The 26484-nt window shown below is 30.5% G+C and overlaps 4 protein-coding genes across 4 annotated transcripts; 1 reads left to right on the top strand and 3 right to left on the bottom strand.

Moving 5' to 3' along the window:
- Positions 1–1106: 1106 nt before the first annotated feature.
- OCT59_015671 (uncharacterized protein) lies at positions 1107–1546 on the bottom strand (the record flags this gene model as incomplete). The annotated part of the gene is made up of 2 exons (XM_066140185.1): positions 1107–1138; positions 1216–1546. 2 exons carry the CDS (start codon positions 1544–1546, stop codon positions 1107–1109), a joined length of 363 nt encoding a protein of 120 aa, XP_066002991.1.
- Positions 1547–3257: 1711 nt separating this feature from the next.
- OCT59_015670 (uncharacterized protein) lies at positions 3258–4111 on the bottom strand (the record flags this gene model as incomplete). Its single annotated transcript, XM_066140184.1, has 2 exons — positions 3258–3270; positions 3384–4111. The coding sequence occupies 2 exons, from the start codon at positions 4109–4111 to the stop codon at positions 3258–3260; spliced, it is 741 nt and encodes a 246-aa protein (XP_066002990.1).
- Positions 4112–4674: 563 nt separating this feature from the next.
- On the top strand, positions 4675–6284 carry OCT59_015669 (uncharacterized protein; the record flags this gene model as incomplete). Its single annotated transcript, XM_066140183.1, has 5 exons — positions 4675–4972; positions 5047–5279; positions 5347–5619; positions 5707–5979; positions 6051–6284. The coding sequence occupies 5 exons, from the start codon at positions 4675–4677 to the stop codon at positions 6282–6284; spliced, it is 1311 nt and encodes a 436-aa protein (XP_066002989.1).
- Positions 6285–15745: 9461 nt separating this feature from the next.
- Positions 15746–17244, bottom strand: OCT59_015668 (uncharacterized protein; the record flags this gene model as incomplete). Its single annotated transcript, XM_025323190.2, has 3 exons — positions 15746–16372; positions 16556–16898; positions 16988–17244. 3 exons carry the CDS (start codon positions 17242–17244, stop codon positions 15746–15748), a joined length of 1227 nt encoding a protein of 408 aa, XP_025164171.2.
- Positions 17245–26484: the final 9240 nt, after the last annotated feature.

Raw genomic sequence — 26484 nt, 5'->3', positions numbered from 1 at the left:
TACTATAAGGAAGGTTGAAGATAAATTGCTCAATATGGAGTCGCTTATTAGCGATACTGGCAAGCAAATTGGTGAAGTTGTTACAGCTCAACAAGCGCTTAAATGTGATAAAGCGCATCCAGTTCCAATTAGTAAGAAAAAGAAAAATCAACAATCTGATAATAATACAGAAGTTAAAGCGAAAAGACGCTGTAAAAGTGATTCTGAATCGAGTGAAGATGAAGATGAACTTGCGAATAAGTCCAATATTCAATCACAACAATTCCAAAAATCCGATCAAAACATTCAAAATATTGTTGCTCAACAGAAGCAAATACAACAAAATCACCAGGAAACTAAATCCTTACTTTCATCTCTTTACAACATGTTAGCTGGTGGCCCTTCAGCTTCATCATTATTGGGGGATAATGATGAAGTTTTTGACGATTCTGCCGTATAATTATTTTTATGATGAACAATAATCACTGGTCAAATGATGAAGAATCGGTGTATTAAGAGCCAGTTAAGAATCGGGACCAATCAGGTTTCGGTTCTTAACCGGCTCTTATTTTTTTTATCATTAAATAATCAGTATCCCGATAGGCCTATTGATTCTATTATATAAGAAGCCGATAGATTCTAAACGTATATCAAATTTGATCAGCTGATAATAAGTAACAAATTGATTACCTTCCGGATTTCCCGATGACTAATAAATAAACACCCGATCTGTCATGATCTGTCATTAATTTATAAATAAGCATCGGTAAAACATCACATGTCCGATAATAATACTGATAGAACATTGATATTAGACGGTGAGAAATTTAAAGGTTTAATAATAATTATTATATATTTATTTATTTGTATATTTATAATATTCATAATATAAAACATGATTGATATTACAGTATTATTATAAATTTTAAATATGAAACTTTCTATTGATCGGTATTACTGACACATATTTCCGGGTTTCTTTTCGTCCTATTGAAAAAGAACCTTCAACAAACCGACCCAGTATACTATGTACAGGGATAATACAATCCCTGCTAAGATCATAAAATTCTTTTTTCCATAGTTCTATATTGCACAAATTTTCATCGCCATTAATTGTGCAATGAAATCTAGTCTTGTGATTTTCTGCCGGAAGGTACCACTTTACAAATGCTAGGGAATGATTTACAGAACCTTCCGGAAAATGTATAATATGTTCAAAATAAAATTGAACAATACCGGGATAAGTATCTTTAGTATTATCATGGAGAAATTGGGATAATATTTTGGCCGATGTGACGTGCCTTTTAGAATACATTGACCCAAAAACTTCGGATCCAATTTTTAGTCGTCCATAAGTGTTCACTTTTGGTAATACCGGTATAGCAGAAGGAGCAGCATGGATATCTGATAGTGCTGCGAAATCTTTTCCATAGGCATTGCGGTAATATTCAACCAACAAATCTAATACTTCTTTTGAAAGGTTGGTGTCTATCCTTTTAGGATTAAGAAAAGTACCTGGAAAAGGTTCCGAACCTGTTCCGGCCATTTCTTCCACGTTTCTAGACATTGATAAAAATTCCCGGTAATCTATTCCATTAATTTCATCATGAATTACAAGACTGCCGGTAGTTTCTTTCGGTGTAATTAGTGTGATACAAGTCGATAAATGTTGATGGTCTTGGGCGCATGAAGAAAACTGATCAAGAAGAGAGTTGAATTGAATGGTTTTTAATAATTCTGGTTCGATTCTTCTATTACTGCTATGATACGATCCTATAAATATAGACTATTTAATAAATTGATTTAATTATATTGATAAGTTCGGAAATCTGGAATTACCTAATAGACCGTTCATGCGTTCGTAACTGAAACACCAGAACGCGTATAATGGTCCATAGTCTAACGCACAATGGCAAATATGTAAGCATAAATGTAAATTCGGCGTAATTTTTTCTGCGCCGTAATTTTCTTCAATGAGCTTTGCCACTTCTAGAAGATTTTTATGAGCTTCTTCTAACCCATTCGTTGTTATAGATCTGCATACAAGAATATTGCATGCACGGACAAAATTGGCGAGTATCAATTTATCCGATTCTTGAAGCAGATCCCATGTTATGGAAGTGGCATAAATTAAGATAAAAGTCTTCCATTGATCAGCGGTGAACCTTGAAAAGCCTTCACCTGTAGCAATTTTGTAGGGAATTCTACCGATATCTGCTGGAACTTTTATTGCATTTGCCCTTTTTTGCATTGTTTCTAAATCTTTTTGTGTCAATCGGCCCTCCTCGATCCACAGTCTGGTCACGATCCACTTAGCAATACCCAAGAACAAACAATGCATTGGATCCACTGTGAGAAATCGCACTGAATCAAAGTACGGAAGTCGATACATTTCTGACCACCGTACTAAAGTATTATGGACGTGACTATTTCTAGCATCTTTAGTATTGCAATTCAACCATTCTCGCGCATCCCTTCGAACCTGGTTGATATCTCTTTCGACAAACCATTCATCAATATCATCAAATCCGCCAAAATTCGGTTGATTTCGATCATCATATTGAGCCTTTTTTAAGCATCTATGACAAGCCACTCGCGCAGAGATATGACCGCAGAGTTTTCTCGCGGCTGGAATATCACATGAGCAGCATATTACTGCGGCTCGAATAGATTTTCCGGTAGAGCTTTCGTATGTTTTCGATAGTTCAATCCCATTCCATAACTCGATTAATTGATCGATGATGGGAGCTATATAATGGTTTAGTTGATGTAAACTAGGCTCATTTGGCCCCGGAATTAAAGCCATTGTCAAAATATTTGATGGCTTGAATCTTTCATTTCGAGGCAGGTTACATATTACACCATATAGAGCTCCTATACTATAAGTTGAATTATCGAATGGTTGGAACCAGTCGATATTTAACATGATGCCTAAGTGGCGGTCTGAGACATCTTTCCGGAAAAATGGTATATTTTGACGATGATCCTGAAAGGTTTTCCAGATCTTTCCGTCATAAATATCATTCAAAAATTGAGAATCGTTACGGTCCGCCCATTTTCTACATAATTTCTCAAATCCTTTTCGATTATACATTAATTGTAATTGGTGTTTTAAACTAACAGTAGGGAACGTTAAAGAAGGTCGATAGATTGTTCCGTTAGTAACCGGAACTTTCTTAGCAAGTGTAGCATTGCACTTTTTTCTTTGATTTGCCATCGGATGATCCGGAAAATCTACATAGGTACAATGAATTGTGGCTGGAACTTGGTAAGGGTCGTTAGTTGATACTTCTGTTACATTATACAATTTGCAACACTTTTCACACGATGCGAATTTGACAATATGAGCACAGACGCCAAGTTTTTTACGTGCCATATACAAAGATGTAGGAAAAGAATTGTACGTGTTTGCATCCAAAAGAACCAAAAGATATCTAAAAAATTTGACTAAAGAATCGGTAGTGACATCGGATAACTTATATCTCTCTTGATATAATAAGATCCATAAAACAATCCAATGAAAGTCTTCAGTAAAATCAATGAAGGAGGCTTCTGGATCATCACCGTATGTATTTTCCGGTGCGTCAAACCAGCCGGATGAAGATTCATTTGGTATTTCTTCGATAGGATCAAAGTCATTATCAACTTGATCGTTTTCTTCATCATCAGCATCACTAGTATCATCATCTGAAATACTTTGTTCAATAACAACAATAGGGTATGATACATTCTTGGAATTTCCACTACCGATATGTTTTCGTTTATCTTTCGATTTGGCTTTTGATGATTTCGATTTTTTGGGAAGAAACGAATAATTTTCCTCATCAACAATAGGTTCATGATGACCATCATCTGAATTATGTGATTCTATTTCCATTGGATCATTCAAGAGGTCTACCGATGTATCTTGGTTTAGGTCATCAGATGAAACTTGATTTAAATCTATAATTTCTTCAATAACTCCTCTTGGTCTAATATCCCTTTTTAAACTATGACTATTTTTTGTACGTGGATCAACCATGTTACCTTTACATTTATTGCAATGACACGGAACTTTATTTGATGTTTTCTGTTTAAAATTATAGGATTTCTTTACAAAGACAGCTTTTGTTCTTCGGTATTTTCTCGTCATTGTAAATAATAATATAAAAAAATTTTATTAAAAATGAATTTCCGGTTCTTCGATGAACGGATATATTAGTATGATTGATAATTGACATTGTTGACCATATTAGGTTACTATCAATTTATTGTATTTATTGTATTTAAATCAATATAAGTTCCTTTATTTGAATCAAAAAAAAGCTTATACTTCAATAGACTATTTCGTTATTTTCAATAGACTTATCGGCATGAAAAAAAAGGAAAAAAAAATTCAATCAAAAAAAGCTTATTTAATAGACTATTTCGTTACTTTCGACAGACCTATCGGTCCTCATATGACAAAAAAAAAATATATATAAAGACCCCTTTCTTCCCACGAACTGATTTTTTTTTCTCTGCCATATCATTATACTTTGATCTAAATCATTAAAAAAAAAATCGTAATCATTACATTTAATCTAATTATAGGAAAAAAAAAAATATTATTAATAATCATAATATTTTAATTGTGGAAATAAATAAAGGTATAAAAGAACGTCTTTTACCTTATTGTATTGTTTTTTTTTTATCCTTTAACAAATTTTGGTAAAAATGCGTGGAAGAAGACCTTTCAAAATTAAGAAAATAAGCTTAAGACGCTTATCTACAACAAATTTAACCTCTTACAACCATCATCAAACAAACTCAATGTCACCACATCGTCGTCACCGTTATCGTTCAAGAAGGAACAAGTCTAGACGTTCTTCTTATTCTAATTATTCAGATAGTCGTTCACCAAGTCAACAAAGAGGACGTTCGACTACAAGACATAATAGGACTAATTATTCAGATAGTCGTTCACCAAGTCAACAAGGAGGGTGTTCAACTACAAGATATAATAGGAATGATGGTATGGTTATAATATAATAATTATGTTTTTTATTTTACATATTTTGAATATAATGTCATGATTTCAATTTACAGATATCGAAGCCCTAAGCAGAGCTATCACTGCACTTACGGAAGAAGTTCGGACCCTCAAGAAATCTCAAACAAGGAACGACCTACAAGCTGAATGGCCATCAACCCCTCAGACAACACCAGTTCCAAGGAGTAAACAAAATACATCACTCACGCCAGAACCAGAAACTGGATATCGTCGACGTGCTCGGGTTTTGCTTGAAGATATGGACGAAGATCAATATAAGTTGTTCCATGTGAGTATCAAGTAACTATTGGTTATTCAGCAAAATTTTTTAATCGATATTTTTTTATAAAATTAAGGATGAGGTCGTGCAGATACTTAGCGGTCTCGATGATTCATTGCAATTGGATCATACCAAAAAATGGGTAGAAATTGCACCACACGTTTCAAAACACATCATGAAGGAGATCGCTAGAGTCTTGACCGGAAGGTTTCAATACAAAGATATAGAATTGAAATGGGTCTTACAGAATCTACACCGCCATCGTAGAGAAAGCTGGATGGTTAGCCTTGATCCGGATAAGACTAGATTTGAAAAGAAGAGAAAAGGAACGAATTCTCGAAGAAAAGATGTAAGTACTGAAGACATCCGAAATATGAAATTAAAATCCTTGATCTTGTTCCTTTCTATCCTAATCACTAATATCTGATTGCAATAGAAAAAAGAGCGACGTCAGAAAGGCATCGAGCATATGTTCAATATTAATGATGCCTCGCTTAAAGAATTTCAACCGTCATCATTATCTTGGGAAGAATTCAAGGAAGACTGTGAAACCATATTTAATGAAGGAGGATTCCACAGTGATGAAGTTTCTGAAACTGATGAAGAGCTCACCAAAAAAGAAATCGAAGATCATGTTCGTCCTAAGAATAAAATTGAAACGGATAAACATGTTCTTCATGTTTATGACAAGCCCTGGAGGTCACGTCGTGTAAGTATCAAATAAAACAATTGTATAGTTATTGTATACATTTGCTTATTATCTCTTTTTCATTTTTATAGGGACGTAAATTACTTCGCTTGGCTGACCGAGTTGGTGAGAAAATAAGTCATGTAAAACTTTCACGACATCGTTGGTATGATGATAAAACGTGGATCGACGAGTCAAAACCGCCTGAAGGTGCCCCTGATTGGTCGATATCACAGTCGTACGGATCCGACGTACAACCACAAGATGAGATCGATAATATCGATAATATTAATGATGAACCTAACGAACTTGATGAACAGGTTTAATTAATGCATTAATGCAATGTTAGATTTAAAAGAGCACGTATATTAATAATAATTTGTAGTTTATATTTTTATTACGCAAGAATGATTTGTAGTTTATTTCTATATAACAACGATTAAATATAGCAAGCAAATGTATTACTGTAAAATTGATTAGTATATTGCTATATAATATATTGCAACGAATAGTAATAAATTGATTAAAACAATTTGAAATATCGTGATTTCAATTACTGCCCGGCGTGTATTGTATCGTTTAACGATACTTTATGATAACCCAAATAAATACTTAAATATTATATAAATATAAGTAAAATATCAGAAATCCGATATTAACATAATATTTATCCGATTTGCACCTTATAGTTTATTAAAACTTCAAAAGATTCAGTTATTAATTTGGTAAATATTGGGCGTTTATTTGTAAAATAACAGAAACCCGATTCTTCACCAATAGAAATCCAATACTTATGAAGTATTTATGCCCGGTTGTATCCAGAAATGCAACAAGAACCTGAGCCCAATCGGGAATAAGTATCGGGATTGTATAATATATATATCTGTGAAGAATTAGTGAAGAATCGGGTACCTGAATTTTCTCTGATATGTTGTCATTCGACCAGTGAATATAATTTCTTCTTCTAGTTCGAACATTCAACAACATAAAAATTTCCCCCAAATAGAAAATAACAATCCAATTATTACAAAAGAATCTTTAAAACATTCTTCAATAACGAAAATAGCTACTACGAATATTCGTACCCTTAGTAAAGATAAATTAATTTTCATGCTAGACGCGATGAAAAACAATGATATTGACATATATGGATTAGCCGAGACTAATCTTTCTTATAGACAATCAAAAATTTGGCAACAACAATTTGGTTTCCATGGTTATTTTGATTATTCACAACAAGGGGGTAAAGGTCAAGGCGTAGGAATTATCGTTAGCGATAAATACGATATATTTGTTCATAAAGCGGTTGGTCATAAAGGCCGCGTTTTATATTTAGACTTAAATTTTAGTCAAAAGAAAAATGTTAGGTTAATTCAGGTGTACATTAACGCTAACAGAAAAGAAAGAACACAAATTGAGGAACTATATCAATATATCGAAAATGTTATCGATGATGCGAAAAATAAAAATATGGAAATAATCATTATGGGTGATTTCAACATTAATTATAGAAAATACTTGATGTCATTTGTTAATAATAGATGGTATTTCAAATTGTTCAAAATGCTAGAAAACAGACACCTTTTAGATACAATTCCGATATTTAACGAAGATGACGAAAATATATATACTTATATTCCGCCTAACGATTCTAACAAAAAATCAAGAATAGATTATATTTGGGCTTCATTACCAATACTTGGCCAAAGTTTGAATAGTACTGTAATAGAAAATGATCATTTTACAACTGATCATAATACTGTCACTTTATCGCTTGATACACAATTATTTATAGGAAAAACATTACCTAAGATTAACAAAAGTAAAAAGAAAATAACTCGTACTGTGTTTTTATATGATGAAATGGATCAGGAAGATGATGAATTTACATGGGATAATTTCCGTGCTGGTTTGGATCATGAAATCGAAAGAATCAAACTCAAGGATCGTTCGATCACAAAAAGAAAACATGTTGATCATGTGTGGGATTCTCTTAGACAACTTATCATGAAATCTGCTAATGAAAATATAAAAAACAAAAAAGTTATAAAACAGAAGATCAAATGTGCTCCTGAGAAAAAGTTGTCAGTTTACTTTGATTTAAGATATATCATTAACCGTATTCAAGAAATCCGCTCATGTATCACAGGATTAAGAAACCATCCAAATCAGGAAATGATCGACAAATGGATTAATTATCAAAACGCGATAATTAAGTTAAAAGACAAGTATGAGTTAGTTACTTCTGACGATAATTTTAATTTTTTAAATAATGATCAGTTCCATAGTTATCTTGAAGAACTTAATGAAATTAGAAAACAATTGAGAATTGTTTTTAAACTTGAACTTAACATTATGGAACAAGAACAAATTATCTCTAACATCAAAAAGCGATGTGATAATTATAAAGATGATCAAGGGAGAATGATTCAATCTATTACAGAAAAAGAAATGGTTTCTATTTCAATTGAAAAAATTTATAAGAAAGATCATAATGGTAATGAAGTTTTAATTACAGATGAGAATCAGGTGTTGGAAGAAACAAATCGTCATTTTCAAACAGTGGCGGGCTCTGTTAATAGAAAGAAACCAATACAAGGCAGATGGAAAGAACAATATAAACCACAGCCTCATATTAACGAAAATATATATTCTAGTATTATGGACGCTCCATCTTATGATGAATGGTTAGATATTATTCGACAACTATCTAATGGAAAAGCGACAGGACCTTCAGGCGTGTCAAATGAAATGTTGAAACATCTAAGTGATGATTGTAATCATATTTTATATTATTTAATTTGTAAAATTATAGAATTAGGATATTTACCAGAACAATGGAAAGATGCGACGGTCTTTCCTATTGCTAAACCTAAACCCTTTAATTGTGAATTATCAAACTCTCGCCCTATTACTCTTTTAGAAACCACTCGAAAAGCACTTATTTCCTTGCTAAATCGTCGTTTAGCAATCATTTTGAAAGATAATAATGTATTAAAGGCAAATCAATTCGCTGGTTTGCCTAAACAATCAACATTTGAACCGATAAGGATTATAAACGAAGTTATTCAAGATTCAATCGATAATAATAATGAATTATGGATACTCTCTCAGGATATGGGAAAGGCTTATGATCGTGTGAACATCTTCCAACTCAAAAAAGCGATGGATAGAATTAAAATTCCTAACGATTTTTCGTCTCTCATTTTAGAACTTTTTAAAGATAGAAAAAATCAAGTAATCACTGCTTATGGAAAAACTGCACCTTATGATGTTCTTACAGGAATCGATCAAGGAGAAGTTATTTCACCGTTACTTTGGTGTATTTATTACGATCCTCTTTTAGCAGAAATTGATAAACAACAATTGGGATATAATATTTCTTGTATATCAAAATCAGTTGTTCAAGAAGAAGGTGTACTCAATCAACAAAATGTTTCCATTATGGCGTATATGGATGATACTCAATGGATTACTGATGAAAAATCGAAATTGGAAAAGATGTTATATATTGCTGATACATTTTATCGTCTTAATGATATTCAAATCAACAAAGAAAAGTCTGAGCTTATGATGAGGACTACAACTGAGAAGCGTAAATATTCTCATAATTACAATGACAAAATTTCAATCAAGTTTGGTCGTGAAGAAATTAATATTAAAGCCAAACATCCACACGAACCTATGCGTATCCTGGGAGTGTATTTTAATATTGAACATGATGGAAATTATCTAATGTTCAAAATCAAGAATGAAATAGACCATTTAGTTAATCTTATGTATAAAAAGAAGATTACTGATAAACATATTTTATATATATTTAATAGAATTATCGTTCCTCGAGTTGAATACTGGTCACAAGTTATGGCTTTATCGAAAACACAAACAGAATCTTTAATTATTCCTTTTAGAAGGATGTTTAAAAACAAATTAAAATTCGCTCGTTCAGCGCCTAACGCTATACTTGATAATCCTTATATATATGGATATAGAGATTTTTACGACAATCAACTTCAAGCCAAAATTACTGATTTTTGTATTCAACTTAATGATAATGGTCTATTAGGAAAAGTTACTGAAATTCGTTTAAAATCCTTACAGGATCAATTATGGACATCACGCCCATTGATAGAAAAACTTCCTTATAATCGTGTTCCGCATACACGAAAAAATAATTATATTCTTAATATGCTTTTATTATGCTATGATAATAATATTTCGTTAGAAAATTTAGATGATAATACTTTTCCATCAATTAAAGGAGGTAAAATTCCTTTGGAAGACGTAGTAGATAATGCATATTATTCTAAACATAGGAAGAGACTTCGTGAAAAGAATATCTTATTTTTAGATCAAATTATTTCAGGTGATAAATCTCGTTTATTGTTATGGAAAGAAATACTTATTAAGGCTTATATTCCTGTTTTTTCACAACGGAAAGAAACTAAATGGTATTCAGATATTAGAAACTTAATTACTTCAGATGGTGTTCATCTGACTCTTAATATAACACAATTATTTGGCGCTCGTGTTGACAATGTGGAAGAGGCTCGATCATATGATATTACTAAAAAAAATAGATCTTTAATAGCCGTTTATAATTCACAATTTAACTCCGTAGTTATTGGTAAAATTCAAGGAATAGATGATACACAACGACCTGTTATTAAACATTTTCATATTGATATGTCTAGATGTACCAATACACATACTTATATATATCAATGTATGGAATATGGATGTGCTGCTAATGCATCATTATCAACACGATCACCTTGTACATTTTCTGCTGACTGGCAATGTTTAGTACCATTGTTAACAGATTCTCAATTTGCACCTAGTCAACTTACAAACTTAATAGAATTTAATATTTTTGACATTTTTGATTTTGCAAAAAAGAAGTATGATATTATACATCAAGCGTTAACGCAAAATCACGTGATTTTATCACAAGTGCAAGATAATATAATTTTGGATTTATTAGATTCTTCAACTTCAAGAAATGATTTGTTAACTATACAACGCACATTAGCTCCTTTTGACAACAACAATTATTATATTTTTGAGTTTTACACCGATGGATCATTAATAGAATTAGGTACTGAACAATGTAGTATTAGTTGCGCTTTCGCTCAGATTAGTGATTTATTTGATATACCTCATGTAGAATTTTATTCTACTATTGATAAATGGCCTTCTGCATATAGAGGAGAATTATTAGCAGTCCTTTTAGCATTAAGCGTTGTTCCAAAAAATAGCAAAGTTAGAATTAATACAGATTCGCTTAACGTAATTACACAATTTGAAAAATTAAAGAACTCAAGATTTTCTCAAACTTCACGAGAATACTTTAAGGCTAATAATAATTTCTTATGGGCTATTTTATGTAGAATTATATTAACATTGAACTTGCATGTGGAAATGTTTAAAGTTGTTGCTCATGGTGATGATATGGGTAATAATTATGTAGATAATTTGGCGAAAATTGCACATACTGATCAGGATCGCTATATAGTTTTTCAACGGGATGCTTGTATGATGAAAATTCTTCCTTGTTGGAATGGGATTATTATTGAAAATAAACTGCGTTCATTTTTGAAAAATATATGCAACTACAAAGGATTGGAAAAATTTATTAATTTAAACAGAAATTCTAAATATCGCACGTTAGAAGTTGACTGGACATCCACATTTAGTTGTTTAAATTGTGATATAAATAACAATGAAACTTCTGTTTCTTCTTCTAAAACGAAAGCTCAAAAAGTTCACTTGTTAATTGAAGAAATTCCTACAATTGAACAGATGAAAAAATCATTGCTTGACTTATATGATGGTTGGATGTGCCCTATATGTGGACTACAAGATGAAACTTTTAATCATGTCTGGACGTGTAGTGGTCATTATGATATTATTCACAACATTAGAGATAAGACTATTAATCATCTCTTGACCTGGATTTTGGAATATAACGATAATATACACGATTTTAATGCTCTTATGGCGCTTGATATATGGGATATATCTTATAATCCTAACGTATTTACTTTCATCGATCTTATTAAAGGATTTATACCTATGTCTCTTTCAGATTTGTTGAGTTCTTGGACTACAAAGAAAAACGTTGCTGATGTTTTAATTCAAATGAGGCAGTTTATTTTTAATGAGATATTTGAAGAGGTTTGGATTCCAAGGTGTTCGCATTTGAAGGAATTTGAACGTTCTTTAGGGTTGACTAAAAAGAAAAAATTAGAGTTTAAAAGCGTTCGTTCATTACCTAATAATAATAATAGTAATAATAATATTATTCATTATGATTCTTTAGATAGTGTTAGAAATTACATTTATTTTGGCAAAAATATAATAGAATTTTATACTAATCTTACTTCGTAGCGCCATCGTAGATTTTAGTAGTTGATTTATATAATTTTATAGGGTCAATTTTACTTTCTTCTGCAGGGCGGGCTTCAACTTACCAAGTTTCGGCTAGTGTATGGGAGGTAGTGGGTTAATTAAAGAAATGGTTTTTAGGTGTAGTTGGTTATATCTTTAATAGTTTCGTGTTTAATTGCCCCACCGTCGAAGTAGATTCTTCTGATAGTTTAGTTCATTTTTTTATTTTACTTTTTCATTTTTGATATGTTTATAAAAATTGTATCCGCTAACTATTACTGTTAAATAAAAATAAAAATAAAAAAATAAAAAATTTTACAAATATGAATATAAAAAAAACTCTCTCTCCTTTCTCTCACTTTTCTTAATGGAAATAATATTTCACTCATTTTAAAATACTCGTATTTAAAGAAGTTGCCCTAAATACCTGGTTAAAACACCAACTTGGTTTCCGCTACTTGTCTCTATTGGGTCCAGCGGCACTTGTTCATATGTTTTGAACGACTTTGGTTATAAGGTTGAAGATTCCAAGCTGGAAGGAAGAAATTTCCATTTCGCTCAGTGGTGAAAGTTCGCTTTCTTAATAATAAGGGGTTGTTCCTGGTGATAGTTTGGTGAAATTTCCCTCTTTACCTAGGTTTTTACTCCTTTGGGTTGGTTTTCCTAGGGTTATGAATTTTTCTTATTTTTTTGGTGAATTTTTCTCGTCTTTCTTTTTTGCCTTCTGCTTTTTGGAGTTTTTCTGGGGGGTAGGGGGTATCCCAAAATTGATCGACATCAGGTGGTTTGTAGATCTTTTCTTTTGAGAGAGTTGGGTGTAATTTAAGGGGGTGCAGATCTTGGTGATCAGTTTTTGGTCAGGTGAGATCAAGATGGCACATGTTTGGACTATCATGAGTTTTTACTGCAGTTTAGTTTAGATTGAAGGGATCGTTCGAAATGAGGTGAATGTCCTTTTGGGGATTGCATGACACTAAAAAGTTCCCCTTTAGTTTACTCTTAGGTAGTTTGTTAACTCTGGTAATATAGTCACTTGGAGAATTTATTTTTATCGACCAGTGTGGGGGATTTTTCCAACCAGGGGCTGGCGGTTCAGTTTGATAATCTGCGGGGTACGGGCTTCAACTTACCAAAACTTAGGTTTACCTAGGCGAGAGTATGGGAGGCAGTGGCGTTATCTGGGTTTTTGTGTCGTGGGGTCTAATTTTAGTATCTCACATTATACCTTCTTCCTGTTAATTGCCCACCGGTTTGAGTAGATTATTTTCGCGTGTAGTTTAGTTAGTATTTTTGTCAATTTTGACTTATATGTAATTTTCTACTTATAATCGCGTCCATGTTAGGTTTCTAACTGGAACCCATTAATAAAAATAAAAAATAAAAATAAAAAAAATAAAAATAAAAAAAAATTTTACAAATATAAAAATAAATGCTGGCCGGCCGGGTCATTTTTAAAATTTTATGTCACGAGAATCTAAAAATTTTTTTTGCCCGGCCTAATATGCAAAAAATCATTGAGAATTTTTTTTATAGAAAATTCATTAGAGAATTTTTTAATAGGGAAGTTTTTTTTGATAGATAATTTTGTTAGAAAATTTTTTAACAGGGGATAAAGAATTTCTTTTGAGAATTTTTTTTAATAGGTGAAATATTTTTTGGTGGAGGATTTCGTTAGAGATTTTTTTTTTAATAGGAAAGATTTTTTTTTTGATAGATCATTTCGTTAGAAATTTTTTAACAGGGGAGATTTTTTTTTTGATAGAGAATTTCGGTAAATAATTTTTTTTTAATAGGAGGGAAGTTTTTTTTGATATAGTAATTCTTTTGAGAATTTTTTTAATAGGTAAGAATTTTTTTTCAATAGGCATTTTTCTTTAATAGGGGGATTTTTTTTTTGATGAGAATTCATTAGAAAATTTTTCTTTAATAGAGGAATTTTTTAGACAATTTTGTTGGTTGAAAGGTTTTTTTATAGGTGAGTCTTTTTTTGATGGAGAATAATTTTTTTTAATAGAGTATTGAGAATTTTGGCTTGAAATTTTTTTTATAAAATTTATTGGAAAATTTATTAGAAATTTTTTAATCCTATCATGGTTTTTCTTAATTTTATCCTTATTAATGTAATTAGTTTAATTTTTTTTTAATTTTATTCTTAATATATAGTTTCAGATTTTTTTTAATTTTATTTTTATTTTATAATACTTTATTTTCTTTATTTTATCTTTAATTAATATAATTAATATCGATATTCTTTTTTGATCTATATTAGCATACTTTTTTAATTTTATCAATTTTATCTTTATCTTAAGTTTATTATTAGTTTTTAGCTTTAGTATTTTTATGGTATTTCTTTAATTTCATTTTTATTTAATATTTAATTTTAAATTCTTTAAATTTCAAAAATTATAAATCAACATCACAATCACGATCACGTGTTCAAACATGTTAATCGTTAACTCGCAATGAGATGTCACATTGGAAGAGATAAATAAATACATAAATATAAGATTAATTCAAAATTTTAATCTCTACGAGAAAATGTGATATAAAATTTTGTTTTTTCAATTTTTAATTGATATAAGCAAATTTATTACCAATAATCACATCATTGGAATATTTCTGATTCTTTTTAAAGAATGTATTGTAAATTTAATGAGATTATATCTTCCAAAAATTCTATTACTTCCATAACCTTAATTACGTTAAGAAACTCAAAGAAATTCAATAGATTAATCACGAAAATAAATTCATATGAAGTTGTTTGTTAATTCTTAAATTATTAATATTGATTGAATATGGTAAAATGTAATTCTGGAATGAAATAAATAAATGGTATTTTAATACGTTAAGTCTATATGTTACAAAATTTTATGACAACCATTATGGAGCTGAGATTTAATTCAAATAATAATGAAAATAATTAAATACAAATAAAGAAATCCGTTCAAATCATAAGTGGTACCAGGTATAGCGCGAATTATACATACCTCTTTTATAGATAAATTATATTAAAAAAATTTTATCATCGAATCCATATAAATTTAAAAAAACATGATTAAATTTGAGAGAATTTATTATTCCACGCAACCCGCGCCCTTTACGTTGACATCGGCAATTAGGAATAAAGTGTTAGTTATCACATTGATCTAGCTTCACAAACTCGACATTTGTCTAATATGATTGTCTTGTTCGAGCTTAAAACTCTCAGCATCAAAATCTAAATTACGTAACAAGCGATTTTGCTTTATTTATAATTTCATAGTTGTTTCTTACGCCATAGAACGTATAACGATGCTAAAATATTAGAAATAAGCACAAGTTCAATCTATATTATATTATTACTAATCTAATTTTGTAAATGAACTATGAAGACACTAATTAGACTTAGAGGACTTATTTAATCATCAGTCTTGCACAATTGAAATACCTCAAAAAAATCTAAATTAAACGAATCATCATTGTTAAGTTTTTCATAATATTTTTGACCACAATGGATTTTCCTGTCATTATTAAAAAACCAGAATAAACACAGATCATGACCAAATGATGGACCATAATTAGAATAATTAGTTATAGCTCTCATTTCATTCTTTACACGACTTAAAATGTAATTCTCATTATTAAAAGAAAATATAAAACTATCTTTGGTAATTCCACAACTATAATCAGATTTCCACTCAATCGGATTATATCCACCAAGAATCTCATTTCTGTCCTTCACTTTAAAAATTGTTACAGTTTGGGAATGATTATCACAAACTTCATGAAATTTATTAATCCTTTCAGACAGCTCACCAGAATCTTCGCTATCGCGGTATAATAATTTGAATTCATACGAACTTGCTAATTTGTCGGTAATTTCTAATCTATTAATCCATTTTGAGATTATTTCAACATGTTTATTTGTAATGATATTAGAATCGATATTTTTTGATTTAATCTCTTCAATAGTACGAGATTCTGATTTTTTGTTTGGATCATAATCATTATCCAAAAAATATTCTAACAAATCATCATATAATTCCTTCGGTAAGATTTTTTTATATGGTTTTACTTTCTTCAAAAATTCTTTGGAAGTTAAATTACGGAATTTAATTAAAGGAATACATTTTTGTAACGTCTTCTTTAAAGTGTTAAAATCATCTTTTGAAAAGCTTGTAAGATCAGAAGAAAGTTCAGGATTTTGTGCAAGTCCCCATTTAATTACATGCTCCCAAACTTGAATTTCACTTATTTGATGATTTTGAATAAGCGTGATTAATAATTTTTCTGGAATCGAAGAGAAATTCGGAGAATTAAATATTTTATTTGATTCTTTAATAATTAAATTAGTACAATATTTTTGAAGTTCTAAGAAAGAATCGTTTCCAAAACTAGTTTGATATATCAAGTCAATATTTTGTTCGATCCAATTTTTTTTATTTTCAATTAAAAAGGATTCTAAATAGGGGATTAATTCTTGAAGGCTGAGCTCATTAGCAGCAACTAAAATTTTAATGATATCTGAAATATCATATTCTTCTAAAGAGAGTTTTCCTCCATAAATATACCTAAAATAATTTAAAAATAATTAAAAAGTTGTAAAAAAATATATAATTATCGCATGACCACATGATGAACGAAATTTTATTTATCTTACATTAAAATTATTTGAAAAATTTCGGGTAAAATATTTGGTAATTTAATGTTTGTCAAAGTTCCATCATTATTCTTTTTATTTGTTGATAAAATTCTTCTTAAATAAGGAGAACGATAATTTAAAATAACCATATGAGCACGAAATATTTTTACGTAAGGGTCGTTACCAACTTCAATTGTAATATCATAATATTCTTCATCGTTTAAAATTTCAAGTAAATTTTGTGATAATTTTGTCAAAAGTTTATTATCAACCATTATAAAATGATGTAAATTGAAAAAAATTTAATTTCAATTTTTTTTTTTTTCAAACCTTAAATATTTTTTTTTCCGGTCACAAGGTAACCGGTGTAACACCTGAGCCCATAGAGAATTATGTTTGCCACCTCAGGTATTAACAAAATGACTCTTTATTAATAATATAAATAAATACAATAATATGCTTGGTTTAATAACATCAAATAATAAAATAAATAATTCATAACAAAATTCGTCCAGTTTTCTCTCTCTCCCCTTTCCAAAAGGTGATCTTCACGCCCTTTTATGTTTGTTTTTGTGTAACTAAATTCATAATTTCGATTCATGGATTTAAATTATTAAAGTATTTCCATTGTTTTAAAGTATTTCCATTAACTTAATTTTGTATCCATTTGATCATCATGAACTCCTGAATTATGATTTATAATATTAACGTAGTGATCAACAAATTAATCACTTGACACCTCAGATCACTTGATTTCATTCAATTTAGTATCTTTCGGATCTTCATTTATCCTTAGATCTCGTGACTAATAGTTTAAGGTCATCACGGACCAATTACCTTAATCCATGTGATTATTAGTTTAACGACTTCTCGGTCCAATTAAAATAAAAATAAAAATAAGTTAAAATTTTATACACTAAGACTAAATGTAATACTGCGCCCCACAATTAATAAATTTACTAGGTATACTACGGCATTACAACTATCCCCCGCATAAAAATTTAATGCCCTCATTAAATTTATTCTGAGAATCGAACTCGTGTCTCGAAGTGGTAGGTGCGAATTATACTACTAAATCAAGCATGCGTTGTTACTTGACTTAGCTGCGTCCTGCGGCTGTTCCCGTGGTTTGTCATGTGTTCTTTGAATTTCACGGTTTTCTTGTACCGGATTTCACTTAGGTCTTTCTTTGGAAATTTTCATTAATTTTTCCTATTTTTCCAAAATTATTTTTATGTCATGTGATTTTATTTCACATGATTATAAATTATCTTTATTTTTCTAAGTCCATTGATGATGGTTATCATTTACTCATCGGTGTATGGTAAGTCTTTAATAATTCTCCATTTACAGGTGTTTTCTTGATTACACCCTTAATATCTTTAATTTTGTAGGCTCCGTTTGGTAGTATTTCATGAATGTAAAATGGTCCCAACCATTTTGATTCCAATTTTCCAGATAATTGTTGTGCTTTGGCTTTATCATAAAGTAATATTTTATCTCCAATTCCAAAGGTATGTTCTTTAATTATTTTTCTGTCATGATACTCTTTTTGTTTTATTTGAGATTTTAATATTTGTTCTTTGGCTTCATATCGGATTTTTGGTAATTCTTCTAATAATCCAACTATTCTGTCACTTAGGTTGATTCCTTTGATATCTTCATCCATTATTGTCCGTACATTTCTTCCATATGTCAGATAAAATGGTCAAATTTTTGTTGAACTGTGCTTTTTATTTCTGTAGGCAAATAATATGGGTGCTATCTTTTGATCCCAATCATCCTTAGTTGATAACTTTGCTAATGCTTGACCTAATGTTCGGTTGAATCTTTCAACAAGTCCGTTTGTCTCTGGATGATAACTTGTAGAAAAATTCCATTTAATTTTGAATTTTTCCATTAATTCCTTAATCATTTCATTATTGAAATGACTTCCTCTATCACTCAATATTTTCATTGGACATCCATGTCTACAAATGATGTCTTCATAAATAAATTTTGATACTTCTTTGGCAGTTGCTTCTTTTACTGCTTTGGCTTCTGGCCATTTTGTAAAATAATCCATTGCTACTATGATGTATTTATTACCATTTGCTGTCGTGTTCAATGGTCCAACGAAGTCAATCCCGATTTGATACCATGGTTCTACTACTTTAATTGGGTGTAATTCATTTTTCCCTTGTGGTTTTCCTCTTCTTTGACATTCATCACATGTCCTTACATATCTTTCAACATCATTCAGCATATTTTCCCAATAATATTTATCTTTTAAATTATCATAAGTACTTTTGATTCCCATATGTGCCGATAATTCATGACCGTGAGCTAAATATAGTGCTCCCATCTTTTCAAAGTCTTCTATTATTCTGATGTTTTTACCATTTTTCTCAATATACTTTTTACCATCAGTTACTCTGATGTTATCCTTAATCTCAACATTTTTAACCTCTATTGGTGGTTTATCTCCATCTAATTCTATTATTTTATTATATACTCTTTCCCAATCTGTGTCATTATTTGATATTTTAATATTAGCATATTTTTCTCCTTCGTAAATATCTTGACATTCTTTAAATGATTTCACCATTTCCATATATCTCTCTTCATTTAATAATGGGTATGATGTCTTATGTCCTTGATCCTTTTTCGAATATTCTCTACCCTTGTAATTTTCCCAACATTTTTCATTTTCTAAAAATATCACTATTGATTCATCGATTATCTTTTTGTTCCTAAATATTTCCTTCTCTAATAGGTGATTCTCATATCTTGTTATGTATCCTCTGTCGAATGATGGTGTTTGTTGATAAAAATATTCACTATAAGGACTTTTATCCAATATTAACCAATCCTCATTATCATGTTCTTCCATTCTCCTGTTGATTTGTTCAACAACTTCCTTCCTGAATTCCCATTCTATACCTTTCTTTGGCATTTTATACTTATCATTGTCCTCTCTTCTCCTTTTAAAGGTGTTAAACCTCACACTTTGTCCTACTTTTTTAAATTCTTTTATAAGTTTATTTACAATGAATGTTTTTCCAGTACCGTCAACTCCACATATGATTATTATTTTAGGTCCCATTTTTACATAATTCTGATAATTTTAGCCTGTTTACTTTACTTAATATCACCTCTATTTGTAATATTTCCTTTTGGGTTTCCAAAATTAGTGGTCTTTCCTCACTATCCTCAAAATTTTCGGCTTTGTATTTATAGTTATAATTTATCCTGTTTAATTCCTTTGTTATACCTTCTAAATTTTTGATTATATCCTTTATTTTATGATTTGTATTTCTTACCACCTGTTCCATTTTTTTTGAAAAGTAACTCTTTTACCCAACTATTTATATTATCCTTGATAAGGCATCTGCATTTTTATTTTCTTTTCCTGGTCTATGAGTTATTTCAAAATCATACTGTTCTAATTCCATGACCCATCTTGATCTCTTTCCTTTTGGTACTTTTGCAGTCATTAATCCCTTCAAAGCTGCATGGTCTGTTACTACCTCAAATTTTCTATTGATCAAGTATTTATGGAAATGTTGTATTCCCCATACAATTGCATAACATTCTTGTTCGGTTATTGGCCATCTTTGTTCTGTCCTGTTTAAACTTTTACTGGCATATTCTATTACGTATTCTTGACCTTTATCATCTTTTTGAGCTAACACTGCCCCTAATCCTATTCCTGAAGCATCTGTGATTAATATAAATTTCCTTGTCCAATCTGGTTGTCTTAACACCGGTTCTTCGGTTAATTTCCTTTTTAATATTTCTAATGCTTCATGTTGTTTGATGCCCCATTCAAACTTTTCATCTTTTCTCAATAAAGACGTTATTGGTTTTACTATTTTTGAAAAGTCTTTAATAAATTTTCTATAATACGTACATAATCCTAATATTGACCTTACACCTTTTATATTTATAGGTGCTGTTAATTTTTGTATCTTTTCAACCTTTCCTGGACTTGGTTTTAATCCATTTTTACCAACTACATGTCCTAAAAATTCTACTTCTGTTTTTCCAAATATACATTTCTTTAACTTTAGTATTAAACTGGCTTCCTTTAATTTTTCTAATACTAACTTTATGTGTTTTAGGTGGTCTTCAAAATTTTCTGAATATATCATTATATCATCAATGTATACTATCACAAATTCATTTAGGTACTCCTTTAATACTTTATCCATTAACCTTTGAAAACTTGCAGGCGCATTTGTTAACCCAAATGGCATGACATTATATTCATATAATCCTGCTGAGCATATAAATGCTGTTTTCTCAATATCTTCCTCAGCCATTTCTATCTGATTAAACCCTGATGCTAAATCTAGACTGGTAAACCATTTTCCTGAACTTATCCTTTCTAGTTGTTCATCAATCCTCGGTAATGGATATGCATCTGTTATTGTAACTTTATTTAATTTTCTATAGTCGATGCAAAATCTATAATTTCCCGACTTTTTCCCTGCTAAAGTCACTGGTGAAGACCATGGACTTCTAGATTCTCTAATTTTTCCCAATTTTATCATCTCGTCGACCTCTTTTCTGATGAATTTACCTTTTTCATCATTTTCTTTGTACCTCTTTTGGGCTATTGGTTCAGTACCCCCTTTTAATCTGATTTCATGTTTTACTAGGTTTGTCCTATTATATTTTTCACCATCGTACTCAAATATATCCTTATATTTTTCTACTAATACCTTTAATTTACCTTTTTGTTCATTGGTTATGTCCCCTACTTTAAATTTTTCAGTAAATTTTTCATGGTCATTTTTGTGCTTCTTTATCGTCTCTTCAGTATCATTCTGACCAAGACTTATATTTTAAAATTTTCATCTTCCTGACCTTCATGGTCATCTTCATATATGTTATACAATTCATCCTGGTATAATTCTTCTAATATTTCCTCTTCATCAAATGTTTCTTCAAACCCTTTAATGGTCCTTTGTGTGTATTTTACTGGTATATCCATAGTTTCATCATTTATTCTAATTATTATTGTTTTATCTGTGTAATCTATATTTGCTTTGAACATATCTAATACTCCATTTCCTAACACAATTTCGTTTTTTCCTGAATCAATTACTTCAACCTTAATGGGTATTTCCTTATCCCCAAATTGTATGTATATTGTCGTGGTACCCCTAGATGCTAATTTATCCTCATTTATCATCACACATCTTACTGTACTTGGTTCCTCAATTTTTAGGTCCATTTCATCCATTATCTGACTAGTTATTACATTTACTGCTGCTCCTGTATCAAACATTACGTCCTTTAATTCTTGATTTATTATTAATTTACCCCTTAATGCAGTTAAGTGTTCTGCTTCAATGTTGTTCATTGATTCTTGTAGTCAATCTGTTTGTGGATACCTTCTCATTCCTTCATAATATATTTTCCTTTGCTCTGGACTCATGTTTATAATTTGTGAAAAGGTTGCATTTGCTCTGGTATTTTTCAGATCCTCTATTATGTTATATTCTGGTGTGTTCCTCTGAAATGCGCTTGTCCTATGGATACCTTTAACACGTTCATTTTTACATTGTTTTGCATAGTGACCTCTTTGTCCACAATTTCCACATGTATTATTATTTCTCCTTACTTCTTGTGCCTTCCTCAGACTTTCATCAGTGAATCCTCTTTTTGGTAATGCTGCTGCCCTTTCCTCTTGGCTTGCATATTTATTATTCCTTCTTCGTGTTTGTTCTTGGTCAATTTCCATATCTATATCTCGATTACTTGACCTATTTTTTATGTTACTTCTCGTTTGTCTTTCACCGGTATAAAAATCTTGATCAACATGGTTAAATGTTACATCATTATCTTGATAATACGGGTCGTCATAACTATATCCTTGATCATAATTATCCTGATAATCCTGACTATCATAATCATATTGGTCATATTGGTCATTATAATTATCATATTCCACTACATTGAATCCTCGATTATTGTTTTGGTGGTTTGGTGGTCTGTTATGGTTATTTGGTCTTCCATTATAGTTATTTGATCTTCTATTATAATTTTGATTATTTGGTCTTCCATAGTTTCTTTGACCATTATTTACCCTACATTCATTTGCATAATGTCCTGGTTGTTTACAATTATAACATGCTCGAGGTGGTGGTCCTTGTCTATTATTATTGTTTGGTGGTCTCCTTTGCCCTCCAAGTTGATTTACTAATTTTACCTCTAATTTTTTAAACATGTCGGCAAGGTCATCCTCATAATTTTTCTCCAATGGTTTTTCAAATATATTCTTTGACTTGTCATCTTGTATATCGATTCCTTTTCTTTGGGTACTAACTGGTATACCACGTGTCTTTCTTATTAATTCATTAGTAGCTTCCTCCTCTCTCCTTGCTGTATTCACTGCATCATTTAAATTTGCTGGGTTTTGTCTTCTGACTTGATATCCCAATGTTGGTGTTAATCCTTCGATATAATTATCCACTTGTAATTCATCATCTAATGCATGGCCTCTGGTAGCTATCCTTAATATTTGTCTAAACCTTATCGTATATGCCTCAACATTTTCATTTACTCCTTGTGTTATTTTCCTTAATTCTAACATTTTCCTTTTTCTAACATCTTCCCTGGTAAATCTTTGTTTAATCCTATGTTTTAAATCATTATCATTATCGTTATCTTGCCAATTTACCAAATGACCATTGTTTGCTTCCTTCTTTTCATTATACCATTGTGCTGCTGCACCTTTTAAACAGGTAGCTGCCATTGCTGCTTGTCTAGTTCCATTTACTCCTGCTGCTTTTCCTATGGCAGTAAATGCTGTTTCAAATTGTCTTACCCAATCGTTTACGTCTTCTTCTTCCTTTCCATAAAATTGTGGCATACTAATTATTCCTCCAGCTACATTTCCTGCATCCTCAATTGCATTTGCTAATGGGTTGGCTGCGACTAATCCAGCCCAATTACCTCCTATATCATGTCCTGTTGCTGCTAGTAAAGCCGCTCTAAAATCTTCCCTTACTTCAGCTCTTGTTGCTCCCATAATTATTGGTACTATTGGTGGGATTGGTGGTATCGGTGGTGTTAAAGGTGTTTCAAATAAATTTTCTATATTATAATCAGATATTTCGCTTTTATCCTCAGAATTTGATTCTGAACTTTCACTTGAGTCAAAACCAGGTCTATTTATAATGTTTTCTTCATAAGGTTCTTCAAAATTTTCATTGTTATCGGTATCATTTGGATTTAAAATTTCTCTGTCTTTTCCAGATCCATCTGATTTATTTTCAGATCCATCAGATTTTTCATTATCAGATTCATTTCCACTGCTTTCACTATCCCCAATTCCAGCTTGCTGTTTTAGAAATTTATTTAATATCCGCCTTAAATTTTTCTCCAAATCATTTTTATTTCCTTGGAATATTTCAATAAATTCTTGATCCAATATTTCTCCATCAGTATATCCCATACTGATTAACCTCAATAACTCTCCATTAGTTATTTCTATTTTATTATCATCACATATTTGTTTTAATCTTTTGACCCTGATATCAATTTCATTTTCGTCATTCTCACAATCCCTACACTTGGTTTTTCCTTCGTCAAATTTATTGTTCATCCATCTTATTCCACATTCATCACAAAATGTGGTATTTTCATTGATCCATTCATATAATTTTGTCCTTAATTCTTTGTCATTCATATCAATTTCCTGAAAATATTTTTCCATAAATTCCGTTGTTAATATTATACTATTGCTTATCCTGAATTTTCTTATTCTCTCTATTTCTGACACATTTAATTCGTATCCTAGTTTTTCTAAGTCATCCTTTAATTCTAATAATTCTTTTTGTTCACAATTTTTACATTGTCCAATGTCTGCTATCATATCAGGTAACTTTCTATTCCTACAATTTCCACATATTAATGTTTCTTTTGTTAACCATTCATTTATTTCATCTTTTAATTTTTCATCACTTAGTCTCATTAATTCGAAAAATGTACCTAAAAAGTCTTCTGTTAATATTAATTCTATCCTTATTTTTAGGTCCCACATTCTTTGTATATCTTTGTCAGTGAACCTTCCACCCATTTCTTCAATTTTTCTTTTTAATAATTCCACTGTCCATTCGACATTGTCCTCTATTTTTATTTCATAATGTATACTACCATCACTGTCCTCTAATTCATAACTTTCAGGACTATCACTTTCTGGGTCCTCAGGTTCCCTTGTAAATTGTTTGGTGTCAATAAATCTTTGTCTTACTTTCTGTATCAATCTCTTCCATGCATCCTTTCCTTCTTGAGTGTCTGCCTCACATCTATTCTGATGTTCTATCTGGAGTAACAATTCAATTACCTTTTCTCCCCTCACCAGATCTTCTGTTTCTTCATATAATAAATCCCTGAATAACTTTATTGCTAACTTCTTAACATGTATTGCTTTCATTTCATTTTCCAATATCGTGTTGTACCAATCCCAAAACTTTTGAAATCTATTTTTAACATCCCAATCTTCTAAAATGTATCCATGTTTCATTATTTCTGGACATCCTATTAATCGATCAAATACTTCATTTTCCAAGTTTCCTTCAATACAATCCCTTACAATTACTACAATTATTATTCTCAATCCTTTTTCCTTCATTTTTGGTTGTTGTCTGTACCTTATTGATTCAATTATTCTATCTACTATATTCCTACATTTTCCCTTATGTATTGTATCCTCCCTTTCTCTATTGTCCATACTTAATAAATTCAATAATTCTTTATGTGTTACATTATTGTACATTAGTATTGTATCCTCAAATTTAAATAAAGCATCCCAAAATTTCTTGAATGCCGCTGATACTTCTCTTTCTATTGGGTTACATATTTCACATGCTAAACATTCCTCTGGTTCTATCACTCCTAGGTCGTGTTCTTGTTTATGGTTTATATATCCAGCGTTCCAAACATGGTACCATTCCATTTTTAATAAAATTCTCTAAAAATTTTCACATTTTTTTACTTTTTATCCTTCTTTTATATTTTATTTGACCTATACTGGGCTTGCCTTTACCTCATTTGTTCATTACTGAGTATGGTAGTTTACAGGTTTGTACAAATAAATTTATATTCCATAAAATTTTCCAACCTAAGGTTGAAGTGTGAATCCATATTTGATTTGTCCGATTATTTGTTGTATTTCCAAGACTGATGTATCTTTCCTCGGTGTCAACAATTCATTTAATAAGTGGGAGATTCAAATCTCCCTCTTTCATATGCTCCTACTACGCCTCCAATTCTATTATATCCTAAAATTTACTGTGCTTTGATAATCTTTAATTAATAATCTCGACACCTGTATTGTCATTTTATATAATTTTACTACGCTACAAAATCTCTTATCATTTATATCCTTATTAATTTTTAATAACTTTCCTTGAATATATTTGTCCAGCAAACATTATTTTAATTTTTGTTAACGTTAATCATGATTTTTCTTGGGTACCCTCACACAGAATTGTTTTTGAAAGTTCACACAGAACTATTCT

Source organism: Rhizophagus irregularis, chromosome 23, assembly GCF_026210795.1.
Source record: "Rhizophagus irregularis chromosome 23, complete sequence".
Classification (NCBI taxonomy): domain Eukaryota; kingdom Fungi; phylum Glomeromycota; class Glomeromycetes; order Glomerales; family Glomeraceae; genus Rhizophagus; species Rhizophagus irregularis.
This window is presented reverse-complemented; position numbering and strand designations above follow the sequence as displayed.